We start from the raw sequence: 15399 nt of genomic DNA on the forward strand, positions 1-15399 counted from the left end.
TGTGTGTGTGTGTGCGCGCACGCATGTGTGAGTGCATGCTGCAACGGATGACTTTGGGCATAGGTCCTAAGTCCATTTTTTCAGCATCATGGTAATTTCAAATAGTTGCTGAATGAAGGTTGCAAGTCAAGGATTACTTGTATGCTGGAGGACCACATGCATCCTGCAGCTGTGGGTCCAACATCCCTGCTACAGACAGTACAACTGACATTTAATCATAGGAATAGCAACATTTTGTCCTTTTTCCATATCTTGTCTATTAATGCAGAAAAGTTGTCAAAAGTGGAAATAATTTACCCTGCGCCTCCATTCTCATTTAATTCTCTGTGGCATAATCCAACTCTACATTTCCATAAGCTGTGTGAGTACTTACATCTGTAGAGCACTGTTTGTTGCATTGATAAGGCCAAGGTCTTGGGTTTCCCCCAGAATCAACAAGGCACACTTTTCATGACCCTGGAAAGAAAAGATAAAAGAAGTCCAAAATTGCACTCAGCTCTGCAGTTTAATTCTGGTAAGGAATATGACATGGGTTTTTTATCATGGCCTTTTCATGCAAGTATATGTGCTTTGCCACAACGGGCTACAGTAAAGTCAGCCTGGACATAAAGGACAGAATTAACATGGAACAGAAACAGGAATACGTAAGACCCAATAGGAAAAACTTAAACTTTAAGCAATGGTTTGGGGAGAGCAGGGTTAAAGTATGACAAAGGAGCTGGAAAATATTGTATGCTCATGGATTGTTTCTATTTGAAATTATGCTGCACTGTCTCCTAGTGGGAGAAAAAGAAGATTACATTTGCTGTATTATTAGTGTGAGTTCAGCAATAGAACAGGAAACCAAAAATACTGCCCATCTATTACCAAAAGTTTTTTTTTTCAAGGATTTACCATTCACTGGACAGATTTCTTGGCCTTCAGTTATCATTCTATTACAACCATAAAAATCATTCCCGGGTAACTTTTCTGAAAGAATGGAAAACTTATGTAGAATTTTTGCTAAAAGAAGAAACAAAATGATTTATGGGTTTGAAGATTTTTTAAAAATATGAATTAAATGAGGGGGTGATGAGACTTGTATAAGATAATATCTAAGAGAAGTGGGGATTGTAAGATTGTAATTATATACGGAAAAGATCAGAAGTCATAATTTTAGGTAGTTTCATTTTTTTTTTAATTCCTGCATTCATATATTCATTCATTCTGTAGAAAAGGTACACAGATCAGAGGTCTCCAACCTTGGCAACTTTAAGACCTCTGCTATAGATGGCTTTGCAAAAAACCAGAGCTCATAATCACAGCAACGAATGAAGAGTCAGTGAGTAGAACAATTCTTCAAATTTCTCTGCACAAAGAGGGATCACCCAAAAACACTTCAGCAGTTGCTCCTTGCAAGGAGACTACGGCCTCTAGTGGGTCTTAAGCACTGGGAAACGAGGGAATAGTGATCTTGCTGAAACCTTGGACGGCAGCTTTAAAAGGACATTAAGTTTCTTTTCTAATCACATCTAGAAATTGCTTATTAACTACCTTTCTGCTATTAGAAACCTTAGGAGAGACAAGTCTGAAAATACTGGATGAGTGTGCCTTCAATCCTTAATTTTAAAAAAATCAACAAACTTAACAACTTAAAAAAATAAAGAGCAAAAAGTTAGTTAAGACTGATTTTAGAAAGTTATAAGTGGTTCCAGATAAATTTGAAATTACGAACAATTCTTTCCATAGGAAAGTCAAATCGTTTTAAAAACATTTTAAGTAAGGTAAGCTTTTAAAATTCTGGATACTAAAATTTTTCAATTAAAGTATAAGAACACATAAACTTGACTAATAGTTACAAAATGGTACAAAATTTTCTAACACTGGAAATATTGAAGGGCATTTTTGAAAAGTGGAGTCAGGTTAATATTAACAATGTCAACAGCAATATCTTTTTCTAGGGATAGACTGTATAAAGGGTATTATGGAAGAGGAATAAGTTTTACCTCACAAAACAGAATGAGCTGAATGTGGATTTACAAATGACAGGTTACAAGAGTGACATAGAAAAAGACGTTATACCGGACATATAGAAGAGATTGGTTGTTTTAGTAGTTAAAAGTGATATACAAACAATAAAATAAGAGTAACCTGGATAATTTTTCTACATTGGACTTAAAAAAGAATCTTATCAAAGTTTTGAAGAAACTCATGAAAAGAAACAAAAAAGAAATGAAATCAAGTTCATCTGAATAGATTAAATATTAAGATTGTTAGAAGTAAAAGAAATGAATATAAAGTTTATTTATTTGTTATTTTTGGTAACCCTTAATGGATTTTTGCTGACATCATGACTGAAATTACAATGTTTTATGGATTTGTTTATAAAGAAATGGGGTGTGGCAAAAAAGAGATTATTTGTTGTGATTTAAAAGAAGATGGAAAGATACTAAAATTGTTTGCACTTGTGATGAAGGTTTGTAGTCACTTCTATTTCTTTACTTTTTCCTTTTCTTTTTTCTCTTTGCATTTTTTATTCTTTCTATGTTTATACTTTTCTTTTACTTGCATTAGTTTTTACTATTGCAATTAAAATTGAAAAAGTCATTATAATTCATAATCTTCCTTCCTTCCTCCCCCCTCCACCTGCCTTGTTTTTTACTCTGTAAATTCTTAATAAATCTTATTGTTTAAAAAAATCAATTGTTTAAAAAACTCTAGTGGGTTATTTTTCTTCTTCCCATAAAAATCAACTTACATAAACTCATTGTTTGGAAATATTTAATCACATCTGGCATCACTTTCATCATAATCTTCCAATTTTACATATTAAATTCTACAGAAAATGATCCCCCCACAAAAAAATCAATTTTATAGGTCCCACTTTTGGACATTGTACCTTACTGCAGGCCAGGTGAAGAGCTGTGTTCTTGTTGACATCCAGCACAGTTAGATCTGCTTTTGCTCTGTACAGCAGGAACTCTGAAAATTGTGGAATGCAACATGAAAATTTGTGCCTATATTTATTTAAAAGATTCTTATAAGCCATTCACCCCAAAGTCATAGAAGCCAACTTCCAACTTTAAAATGGCAAATGAGAAGAACGAAAAAGGAGGGCAGTTTAATCCAAAAATCAAGACAGATAACTTCTATACCACTAGATTGATGTCACCGTCCTCTTCTGAAATAATTTGTCTTTTGCCAGAAGGGGAATCATATTGGAGAAGACATTTCAAAATTCTAGCATCAAGGCAGAAAGGTCAACCAAAAAGCAAAGGAACTGAAGTAGAACTCTGTATCTCAAGATACAGAGAGCCAATGCACTGGCTTGTGACATTTCTTTTTCCCTCTTATCTTTTTATGGGACAATACATTTCACCCTCAAATAACATTAAACCATTCCTCAGTTCTAACCTTTACATGTTACAAAATGTGATGGAGGAAGGTTTCATAATGGTTGTCTCAAAGGTGCTTTTTCAAAAGGCAACTGGACTCTAGTTTTTTCCCTTGAGGAAGAAGAAGATGACATTTTGCTTCTCATCCAAGACATAGTCCAGCTGCCTTTTGAAAAGCGTCTTTGAGACAACCATGACCTGAATGACTGAGAATCTCCATAGCCCTTCATAATGGTAGTATGCCTGAAACCTGTTTGCGAATGATTTGCATAATTAGGTCACTCCAAAATTGCAAAGAGTGTTTCAGATATTTCTTAACCATCCTCTAGGTTGGAAGGAATCCTGCACTCAAATAACCAGAGACCCTTCAGATGGACTTCCTGCTTCCCCCTGCAAGTCAAAGCAGGCTTGTGTCTAGAGCAGCGGTTGCCAATCTTTCTGGCTTTGTGGACCGGCACTGGCGGCAGGAAACGAGGAGGGAATGGTTCCATGCAAGCAGCGGGTGAGCGCACTCACGCGTGCAGATCCATTTGCGCAAGTAACAGGTGTGCAAGTGGAGCTATGCATGTTTGCCCAACCTGGTTTTGAATGGGCCACAGCCTGGTGGTTGGGGACACCTGGTCTAGAGTGAGGCAAAGTGTAGCTATTCATATTATGTCACAGATGCTGGAAGAACGCAGCATGTTGTTGCTATTTCTGGATGATGGGAGAAAAAAAATTGATCTCAGGCACAAAAATATCATGCAAAATTCATGGAAGTGCTCACATGAGCTCCTAATTCCTCCCTACGATGATGATAGACAGAAAGAAGACCACCCTTCAGTAGACTTAAGAAGGAAAACGTAATTTGAAAGTAACTACAGAAAGATATTCCCCAAACCAACAGAATATCTACAATATTTACATCTTTACAAAACAAATTAGTCAAATGTCTATGGAGATTCTCAGTCTTCCAGGTCATGGTTGTCTCAAAGGTGCTTTTTCAAGAGGCAACGGAACTTCCTGGCTTTTCTTTGACCATGTTTTGCTTCTCATCCAAGAAGCTTCTTCAGCTCAGTATGAGCTGGATGAGAAGCGAAACATCATCAAAGAGAAACCAGAAAGTTCAGATGTCTCTTGAAAAACCACCTCTGCCACCTTCTGATATATTATCAGAAATGAGCTTAGCAGGAAACTGAACCACATAGAATCGGATCTATGCTGGACCAAGAGAAGACTTCAGAGATACAAACCTAGTATTTGTATGGATTCTTTTAAGCTGATATAATAGTATGGTTGGAAAAAAAAAGAGAGAGAAAAGCATAAATACAGGAGATGCACCACTTACCAACTGCTGCTGTCTGGCCATTTTCAGCAGCCATCATAAGAGGGGTCCTCCCCAATTGGTCAGTTCCATCTACCTCAGCCTGGTGTTGCAAAAGCAATTGTAAACCATGGATGTTGTCTGCAAAGGCAGCAGCGTGAAGGGGGGTCCTTGGAAGAAGAGGAAAGATGGACTTGACATGCTTTCAAAAAGAACTCTATTTTTTAGATGTGAAAATATTTACAGACCCCTCGCATCCTGGACATAAACTGTTTCAACTCCTACCCTCAAAACGACGCTATAGAGCACTGCACACCAGAACAACTAGACACAAGAACAGTTTTTTCCCAAACGTCATTACTTTGCTAAACAAATAATTTCCTCAACATTGTCAAACTATTCACTAAGTCTGCATTACTTATTACTATTAGTCTTTTCATCGTTCCCATCACCCATCTCCTCCCACTTATGACTGCATGACTGTAACTTTGTTGCTTGTATCTTTATGACTTATATTGATATTGTTTCCTAGTATGATTTGATTGCTTATTTGTACCCTATGACTATCCTTAAGTGTTGTACCTTATGATTCTTGACGAATGTATCTTGTCTTTTTATGTACACAGAGAGCATATGCACCAAAAACAGATTCCTTGTGTGTCCAATCACACTTGGCCAATAAAGAATTCTATTCTATTCTATTCTATTCTATTCTATTCTATTCTATTCTATTCTATTCTATTCTATTCTATTCTATTCTATTCTATTCTCATAATTGTAAATTATACAGCATTGTTGTCATTTTTAAAAATTTTATGCTACATACTTTATTTATTTATTTTGGCATTTAAAAGACACATACACATTCCTACAATGTGTTTTGATATCATTCAATTTCTTTAGAAGCTCAGTAGTTTCTCACTGGATGATCTCTCAACTCTATTTTTAGAAGGTGCGTAGTAGCCACTGAAAGCAAACTTTCTGTGTATCTATTTCTTGCCCAGTAGTATATAGAAAAATCCAAATTAAAACTCACTTTCAATTGCCACACTTTAATGAAACTTAACTGAATATTGATTAAAGAGGTAGAAAACAAGAATAAGAATAAACGGCAGGACATAAATTGGTTTACTATAGATTACCACATTGCTATTGCAGCAAACACGTATTTCCTATAATAAATACACACACAGACACATGTTAAGAAACTGATCATAAACTTGAATGTAGGTCCCTTGAACAACTATTAGTAGCAATAGTATTTTTTAGCACTATTTGAAAGTGCAAGGCCACAGTTGGCAAATGTAATGTCTGCTGGACTCCCAATAATTGCCTGATTTCTAACTTGTGAGAGTTCAGTAAATTAAGGGAGTGTAAAGGCACAGTATTTTGTGAGCAGGTCCAAGCTTGCAAAAGGTTAGCGATCCTGCCACTCACATATAAGGATGCTAGAGCATATCAGATCAAAATCCATTTGGCTAGCATTTGATACACACAATGGCAATTCAGATTTCAACTGTCCTAGTAGGTGGAAGTAGGATTAGGTAATCTAATTGTATTATTAATATTAATATTAATAGTGTGTTAAAGTATACTGGCAGAAATATAATGGCAGAAAGCGAAGAGGAACTAAAAAGCCTCTTGATGCGGGTGAAGAAGGAGAGTGCAAAAGTTGGCTTGAAACTCAACATTAAGAAAACTAAGATCATGGCATCTGGCCCTCTCAATTCCTGGCAGATAGATGGGGAAGAAATGGAGGTAGTGACAGATTTTATTTTCCTAGGCTCCAAGATCACTGCAGATGGGAACTGCAGCCAAGAAATTAAAAGACGCTTGCTCCTGGGAAGGAAAGCTATGGCTAGACAGTGTACTAAAAAGCAGAGACATCACCCTGCCAACAAAAGTGTGTATAATCAAGGCGATGGTTTTCCCAGTTGCAGTGTATGGCTGTGAAAGTTGGACCATATGAAAGGCTGAGCGCCAAATAATTGAGGCCTTTGAACTCTGGTGCTGGAGAAGACTCCTGTGAGTCCCTTGGACTGCAAGGCAAACAAGTAAGTCAATCCTAGAGGAGATCAACCCTGACTGCTCTTTAGAAGGCCAGATCCTGAAGATGAAACTGAAATACTTTGGCCACCTAATGAGAAGGAAGGACTCATTGGAGAAGAGCCTAATGCTGGGAAAGATTGAGGGCAAAAGAAGAAAGGGACGACAGAGAAGGAGGTGGCTGGATGGAGTCACTGAAGCTTAAATGGACTCCAAAGGACTCCAGAGGATAGGAAGGCCTGGAGGAAAGTTGTCCATGGGGTCGGACACGACTTCACAACTAACAACAACAAAAATATATTGTGAACAAACTTTTAAGGATTAGAAATTGTGGGGATTTTGAGATATATTCCCATTGATTAAATTCTGTTAATATTTGGCTTTATTAATAGCCCTAGACATTTAGGATATTGAAATTATGGTGGAATGAGTAATTTTCAAAATGTTAAATATTAGTAACTTAAAGGTAAAGGTTCCCCTCGCACATATGTGCTAGTTGTTGCCGACTCTAGGGGGCGGTGCTCATCTCCGTTTCAAAGCCGAAGAGCCAGCACTGTCCGAAGATGTCTCCATGTTCATGTGGCCGGCATGACTCAACGCCAAAGGCGCACAGAACGCTGTTACCTTCACACCAAAGGTGGTCCCTATTTTTTCTACTTGCATTTTTATGTGCTTTCGAAACTGCTAGGTTGGCAGAAGCTGGGACAAGTAACGGGAGCTCACCCCGTTACACGGCAGCACTAGGGATTCAAACCGCTGAGCTGCCGACCTTTCGATCGACAAGCTCAATGTCCTAGCCCCTGAGCCACCGTGTCCTGTTTATTAGTAACTTAGTAGGGGATAATAAATACATACATAATTATATATAAGTATGCATAATCCTGATTTTCCAACTTATTATCCCCTACTAAGTTACTAATGAATACATGGCACAAAGAAATGTTATTTATGTTTAAATGAATTAATGGGAAAAGTGATAAAGAATTATAAAGAGAATGGTACTGTTGAAGTTGGAAGATCAGGATTATGCATACTTATTTGTATTATTACTGTTAGCATTGTTTAAAAAAGACTTGACCCAATCAATAAAAAAAACAGATTTAAGCTGTCTTGAATCTCATATCGTATAACTTCATGGAGCCTGGGTATTTGCACTAGGTAAGACAAGAACTTTAGGAGTTAAGACACCAAAATTCATGCTGCTGAATGTCTTTAGTCTCTTTGATGTAGGGATACCGCTCATTTCAAATGTTGGTCCGATCAATGATACCGAGTAATATAACTTGTGTGTTCACCAAGAACAGGAAAACACAATCACTTACCTTCCTTTGGCATCTCTGCTATTAACAATCTTGGCACCCAATGTTTCAACAAGCATCTCAGCGGTGCCATCCTGGTTGTTAATTCTGGAGAAGAAAGAAAGTGTGAGAAGCAATACACAAGCATCGGTTGATTTTATTTATTTCAGAGTGACAAACAAGTGCAACGGCATTTCAAGACCTCTCTACTGAATCTGGGTTTCAGAGGTCCAAAACAGATAGGTTATCTCTATAACCCCTGGCATAAGGGTTATCCAAAGCAGGAATGCAGTTTTGAGTGACAGTTTCAAACTCTACTTGAAAAGCAAAATCCACATCTTGTTTTGCTTGGAATAGCTTATCCTAATGCATTTGCACAAACACACACTTCATCTCCAGGGCCTACCATGACTTACACTGCACAGTGCAATGGAGTAAAGGGGTTTCCTTCTAGGTATGCAAATGGATTGTGTTCAAGTAACAATTCAAGACAATCTTCATGCCCTGGAAAAAGAGAAGAGAATTTATTAGATCACCTTCTAATCCCATGGCATTTTTATAGGCAAAATCAAGGGTATGACAGGCAAAATCAATGTATGAGCTGTTTTTTTTAAACCTTTCAGATGTTTAGGCAGCTTTAATACAGGCTGAAATTGGAAGTTAATAGACACACTTTTTTGAGTCTTGATTTAAATGAGCCAATCTGTAACAAAGGCAGTGTTTGCGTATCGTAACAGGAAAAAATGGCTTAATGAATTCAAGTTTGAATGCAAAACATGCACGCAAACACACAGAGTCTTTCATGAAGCACTGTTCCTTCTTTCACCTAAACATTACAATAATTAGGAATCTGACACTTCAACACCATTCAACTCGGAATTAAGTGTTTCTAAATGGCCGGGTAGGATTAGAAGTCAGATTTTAATTGAAGTTTAGAGTTGATTTATGAGTCCTGGCTTCTTTGCAAGCATTTAGCCATACCGGCGAGTTTATTTAAATGACATTGAAATGGAGAAATCAGTGTTGTTGGGTTTGTTCACGTAGGGTAGAATGGGAGTCAGCTGCATGCCTTCTTTTCCCCACCTTCTATATTAAGGTAAGATTTCTGCTTTAACGTAATATACAAATCCTGACAAAGAAAAGGTAAGATACCTTTCAGAAGAATACTCCAGAGCAAGAATTTCCCCCCGAATTAAGTAAGGAAATACAAATTAACCACAATCACTACATGAATCCCATGATTTAATGCAAAAAAGAAAGCTCCTGATCATAATAAAGCAACTACTGCTATTCCCTCACAAAAATTTTATGTTTTCAAAGAACCCATAGAGTTTCCGGAGATGTTTATCAAATGATCCACAATGAGAAATCAGTGATAGCAGATATGCTTGCCAGAAAGACAATTACCTACCACCACTGAATTCTCCTGCAATAAAACAGCTGAAAAGATCAGGATATTGAAGAGGGGCGGTCTTCCATTTTCGTCCACTAAAGCCAGTATGAACAAGATAAAATCTAGAACAAGAATGGATAAACTATTCCATAGCTATTTGTGACCCACAGAATTCCTTTTGGACCTGAGAGCAGATTTTAAGTAGGATTTTTGGAAGGCTTTGGAGAGTTTTGGAACTCCCTATTTTGCCCACCAAAATCCCCCCTGTAGAAAATGTGGACACCAACCCTGCTGGCAATCTCCTATACAACACACAGCACTCGGGAATCCAAAGAAATTAAACTGAACTTTTCAGCCATAAGGTATTTGCCACAAATAATCTAAAGCTTGCTCCTGGGGAAGGAAAGCTATGGCAAATCTAGACAGCGTACTAAAAAGCAGAGACATCATCCTGCCAACAAAAGTGTGTATAGTCAAGGCTATGGTTTTCCCAGTTGCAATGTATGGCTGTGAAAGTTGGACCGTAAGAAAGGCTGAGCGCCAAAGAATTGAGGCCTTTGAACTCTGGTGCTGGAGAAGACTCCTGTGACTCCCTTGGACTGCAAGGCGATCAAACTGGCAGTCCTGGAGGAGATCAACCCTGACTGGTCTTTAGAAGGCCAGGTCCTGAAGATGAAACTCAAATATTTTGGCTACCTAATGAGAAGGAAGGAGAAGAGCCTAATGCTGGGAAAGATTGAGGGCAAAAGAAGAAAGGGACGAGAGAGAATGAGGTGGCTGGATAGTCACTGAAGCAGTAGGCATGAGCTTAAATGGACTCCAAAACATGGTAGAGGACAGGAAGGCCTGGAGGAACATTGTCCATGGGTTGCAATGGGTCGGACATGACTTCGCAACTAACAACAACAGTCTAAAGAATCTTGACAGATGACTTGGAGAAAGAAAGATCTGTCCTACAATCTACTGACCCACTGAATCTGCTGGAGACATAATCACCTTTCAGGTAAATCAGATACATAAAATTGTTGAACATTCCATAGTTTTAGCCATCACAGTCTTCTGCTGTAAACATCATGTCATATTATAGCAATTAACTTTGTTCAGTGTTGTAGTTGTGATTTAACCGAACCCGTAAGATCTTAGCCTTTCCCTGGCACAAGAAAATAACAAAGGAAGATATGCATGAATCTCTACATTCTTACCACTGTACGAAGCCCAGTGCATTGGTGAATAGCCACTATAGTCCACTACAGAGTCCAGAGGGTCAGTAGAGAGCGCTGCCTGCAGCAAGGTCCTCAGGATTTCAGAATGCCCACACACCGAGGCAAAATGGATCGGGGTCCGGCCCTTGAAATCCCGACACAATACAAAGGCATCATGGTCCAGCAGTGCTGCAAGGCAGTCTTCACAGCCAGTAACAGCCTACAAAAAAGAACAGCAAGCAATGAAAAAAAAATGAAGTATCTATCACAAGTTGAAATAAGTCTTGCACAGCAGGCACTCAAAATATTCTCTTTACTCAATAATAATTCCAAGTTGTTGTTTTAATCATTCGGTTCTATCGGACTGTTGGTGACTTTATAGGTATGATTAAAGGACATGATACCCTGTCAAGCATGGATTCTTTTAGTTGTTTGAAATTCATCTTTGTATCAGTGTTGATGTTATCAAGCCAGCATGCTATTTGCTTGCTCCTTCTTCTTGTTTCACTAACCCTTCTTAGCATCATTAATTTCTCCAATGAATTTGCACTCATGACATGATCGAAGTAAATCAGTCTTGTAATCCAAGTACCATGTAATAATAACAATACATTTTACACTATAAACAATAGAAAGTTTTATTTCGCATTAAAACTGATGCTGCTCAACTAGCATTTCTTTTACCTAAATATTCCTTTCCAGCATATTTAAACAAATATATTTTCAGTATTCATACAGGTAGTCAGTCCTTGCTTAACAACTTTAACTGGGATTGGCAAGTCCACCACTAAACAAAGCAATAGCTAAGTAGGAAATCACATGACCGCAACTGGCAGGAAGGAGACAAAATTACTCTTGTTGATTCACATATTTGATTCTTGTTTGCTTCTAACCACCACCACCACCACCACCACCCTGCCCTTTGGAATGCCTGCTTCCAGTCTCGCACACATCAAAAGCAATGCGATTGTGCCACAGCTGAGGCTGGGAGCCATGGATGCCGTATGCAACCCACTCGTGCTCTTGAAATCCCTTTTGCTCCAATCGCTTCACTTTATTGCGAGAGAAAGGGGAGGCCAAAAAAAAAAAAAAAAAGCAAGCAATTTTGATAGACCTTTGCCTGACCCTTTCTTTGCTGCCAGTATGATTGCCCTGCTTTTAATGAATAGTTAAGTTTACTCTCTTGAAATCTGTTTCAAGAAGAGATTTGTCTCCAATCTCTCTGCTCTGCAAGAAGGGAATAAAGGAAAAAAAAACACCACAGGTCAGACACAGGACTACCTGCATTGACTATAATGGCAATTGCACGACTGAAGTATGCTGCAAAGGTTACAAATGATCTGTGAAGCTATTTTTTTCAGCAATGTTGTAACTTTGGTCACAGAACAAATGGTTGGGAAGTGACCAATACCTGTAAAGTACACCAAATTCAAAGCACACTCTCTGGATTCAATGGCAAGTGCGACAATTCAAAGATGAGGAACAGACAATGATCTACTCACTATGATCCAGTTGGCTTGAAGTGTGGAACACTTAAATGTTTAATCTTCCACATCCAAAACTACAAGACTATTTCAGGACCTTGTTCAATCAATTCAATATAGAGCTATTCCTCCACTTACCCCTCGGTGCAGCGCAGTCCTGCCTCTTCTGTCTGCTGCATCCACTGTGGATCCCTTCTCTAGTAAGAGATGGACACAATCTACATGGCCATTCATGATTGCCAACATCAATGGGGTCCTGTGAGAAAATCAAGAATAGGTCAGCCACCTATTGATTTACTAATTTGGCTTATCCCTAATTTAGAAAATAAGTCCTATCTTTATGAAGGGCAGGATGGACTGAGAGTACCCCAGATGTTAAAATAAGAGGGAAACTCAAAAATAAAAAGTCTTTAATTTCAAGAAGTTTCTACAAAACAATTAGTCTCATAAATTCTGAGGGGTCAAAAAATCTATCGATCGATCCATATAAATAAAGATATATATCTGAGGACTGGCAAACATCATGCCAGAGACTGTAATTCAGAAAGTGGCAGTAGGGCTAAACTCAATTTGACTTCATATATTTAATTCTGATTAAAATGTAATTAAATACCATTGCTATGGTTATTCTCCCATTTTTAGCAGTCACATTAAAATTGTAAGAATTCCACAAATTTAAGTTGAGCATTCTTATTCAATGTGTCAGGTAGGAAATCAAGCTCAAAAGGAGTTAGAGCTTCTAGGTGCTATTGCCAATTTTAAGAAAGAAAGAAAAAAGTAGCAGAAATGGAAAAGCCATTTGGGTGGAATATACTGAGAAAGCTTCTAGCTGTAGCTTTGCACTAAAGAAAGCTTATTTCAGTGCATCTTCGTCTACAGAAAAGAGTTGGGATCTCAGTCCTAAGGATTTTTTCATTATAGATAGCAAGTAGAAGGAAAGGATTTTGCATTTTAAAACGATGATTAGCAGAACGAACCAAACTCTAAAAAAAAACAAAAAACCTGCACATATTTGAATTCATTAGGACACCTCCTTGTGGATCAAACAGAGGGACATGGTTTAAGACTATTATCTGCTCATATTATTTTCACTGAAATTTATTCTTCCCCGAGATTTTCAGAAAGCTAAATATTCCTTTTGGCCATTTTTTAGCACACTTCTGGTGCTCCAATACATTTTAGTTTAGTACCCTGTACCTTCTCTTGAATCTTTTTGAAAGGCTCTAAAAACAGAGATTTAACTTCTACAATTTGGAGTTAGGCTTGGGGCCAGGTTTGTACAGAGCTACTTTTGAGGTTTTAATGATGTTCTATTTCTAATTATATTTTATATATTTTTTCTAAGTAAGTAAAAAAGAAAATATTTTAATTTATTCAGAATATTTTGTATGCCATCTGCTCCTTAAAGAAATACAATTTAAAATAGATTTTGTGAAAACAATTAAAACAACAAAATAAGACATTTTAAAATAATGAGAAAACAAAACTCACTAAAACTATTATTATTAAAAGACCTAAATAAACAAATGTAAGTTTATTTAAGCAAATAAATTTAATAATAAATAAATGGCAAAATGGAGAATTCTGTCTTCAACTCTGCTAACAGTTTTTGCCACAACATATGGGTCCCATCATGGAGTTAGAAAAATATATTCTAGAGATCTGATGTCCCTATGGGAGGGTGCACAAAAGCTGCTTGTGAATGATCATAGAGCGTTGAGCAGGCTGTATAAGAAGAGGCAGCCATATCAGTTTTTTGGTCTTTGACCACATAAAACATCCACCCTTGCAGAATCTTTGAATTAATTACTGGAAATTGTGAAATTGTTTGAATATGGAAGCATCACTCATTACCTGTGCTCTGTATCCTGGGCCAGATGAAATTTCTTGAATAGCTTGAAGGGTTGCTCCATAAAAAGCATATCATCATAATAATGAATCACTGGAGTTACATAAGCACATAAATCACCAAAGCCATCTATCTCCCCTCTAAGAAAGGGAATTTACTAGCAGAAGTATTTTTTTAAAAAAAAATTTCTCCTTTTCACTGATGCTTCTCGACTCCCCAAATTCAATGCTGGATCTAGAAAGACTTGCCAACTGCAAACCAAATCTTTAGGGGAAAATGTATTTCAGGTGTTTCTCCTCAATGTAGAAGCTCACTCCCAAATGAATAAGATCTCTCTCTTGTCTATACTGGGGTTCAGCTGGCTCTGCGGCCCTTTATTGCCTAGACACATTCAGAGCCCAGCTGGCAGTACCTGCAGCCCTGCTTCGGATTTGTACAGTAAACTGGAATTTGTAAGAAACAAGCCCATTCCTGTTTGCCATTGGAATGACTTATAGGCCAAATAAATAGACACACACACGCGTGCACACACACACACACACACACACACACACACACAGAGCTGGAGACTTACTGTCCATGGATGTCCATGACATCAGTGATGTCGACTCTCTCCCCACTATCAATGAGAAGATGCAAGGAATCTGTGTTCCCATAGGCAGCTGTAAGAAATAAAATGAGACTATAATGAACAGGATTTCCTGCTTCTTAATAACTGTCGTTTCTTTAAAGACCCAGTGGACGCCCCCAAGAGCAACCAAGAGAGCATCTCCACAGGAAATAAGCCATTCTCATACCAGCAGCATGGAGGGGTGTCCACTTCTTCTTTTTCTCCTTCACAAGAGCAGAAGCACCATGGCTGGTGAGCACCTCCACGCACTCCGTAGAGCCCCTCTCCGTGGCAAGATACAAAGCCGTCCGCCCTTTGTGGTCCCGCACATCCAGGTTCACCAGGGTTTCGGCAAGCGTCTTCAGGGCTTCACAGTGACCATTATAGGCCTGAAAGCGCATCAACAGACAAACTGATTTAGGGAGGCTATAGATCAAGAGGGATTTAATGTAAATGATGCAGACCTACAGCTTAGGTCCACTTTCCTCACTGACCAATGTAACATTGGCATTCAAATGCTAATTACTGTAATTAAATCTGACCCAACTGTACCATATGTACCAATATGGTTTTATAACGTTGAGACTTACAGCTAAGTGCAAAGGGCTGACTGGAATGGTGCTTTCCACATCGTCCAGGCAGTTAAACGACATTTCCAGGAGCTGAAATGAAAAAGCTTGGAATCTAATTCCAATCATACAAACGCTTCAACAATCTAGCTCTTGGGACCCCTGAGATTTATTTAGCGTATGGGAAGAGCCTCTGTGAATAATGACTAGAGAATGTATATATCATTTCACCTCGTCTAGGAATTATACTATGTGCTCCCCAAAATTTAAT

At 38.0% G+C, this 15399-nt stretch overlaps 1 protein-coding gene across 2 annotated transcripts in view; it reads right to left on the bottom strand.

Moving 5' to 3' along the window:
* ANKRD52 (ankyrin repeat domain 52) overlaps positions 1-15399 on the bottom strand; it is a 77225-nt gene that overhangs the window by 19855 nt on the left and 41971 nt on the right. For both annotated transcript variants that reach the window (XM_058172820.1, XM_058172821.1), the window contains exons 17-26: positions 15150-15221; positions 14747-14948; positions 14524-14611; positions 12239-12356; positions 10617-10836; positions 8438-8525; positions 8046-8129; positions 4702-4847; positions 2879-2961; positions 374-456 (exon numbers count right to left, since the gene is read on the bottom strand). In XM_058172820.1, the coding sequence (XP_058028803.1) occupies positions 374-456; positions 2879-2961; positions 4702-4847; positions 8046-8129; positions 8438-8525; positions 10617-10836; positions 12239-12356; positions 14524-14611; positions 14747-14948; positions 15150-15221 (1184 nt within the window). The remainder of the gene's footprint in view (positions 1-373; positions 457-2878; positions 2962-4701; positions 4848-8045; positions 8130-8437; positions 8526-10616; positions 10837-12238; positions 12357-14523; positions 14612-14746; positions 14949-15149; positions 15222-15399) is intronic.

This window comes from Ahaetulla prasina, chromosome 2 (assembly GCF_028640845.1).
Source record: "Ahaetulla prasina isolate Xishuangbanna chromosome 2, ASM2864084v1, whole genome shotgun sequence".
NCBI classification, from domain to species: domain Eukaryota; kingdom Metazoa; phylum Chordata; class Lepidosauria; order Squamata; family Colubridae; genus Ahaetulla; species Ahaetulla prasina.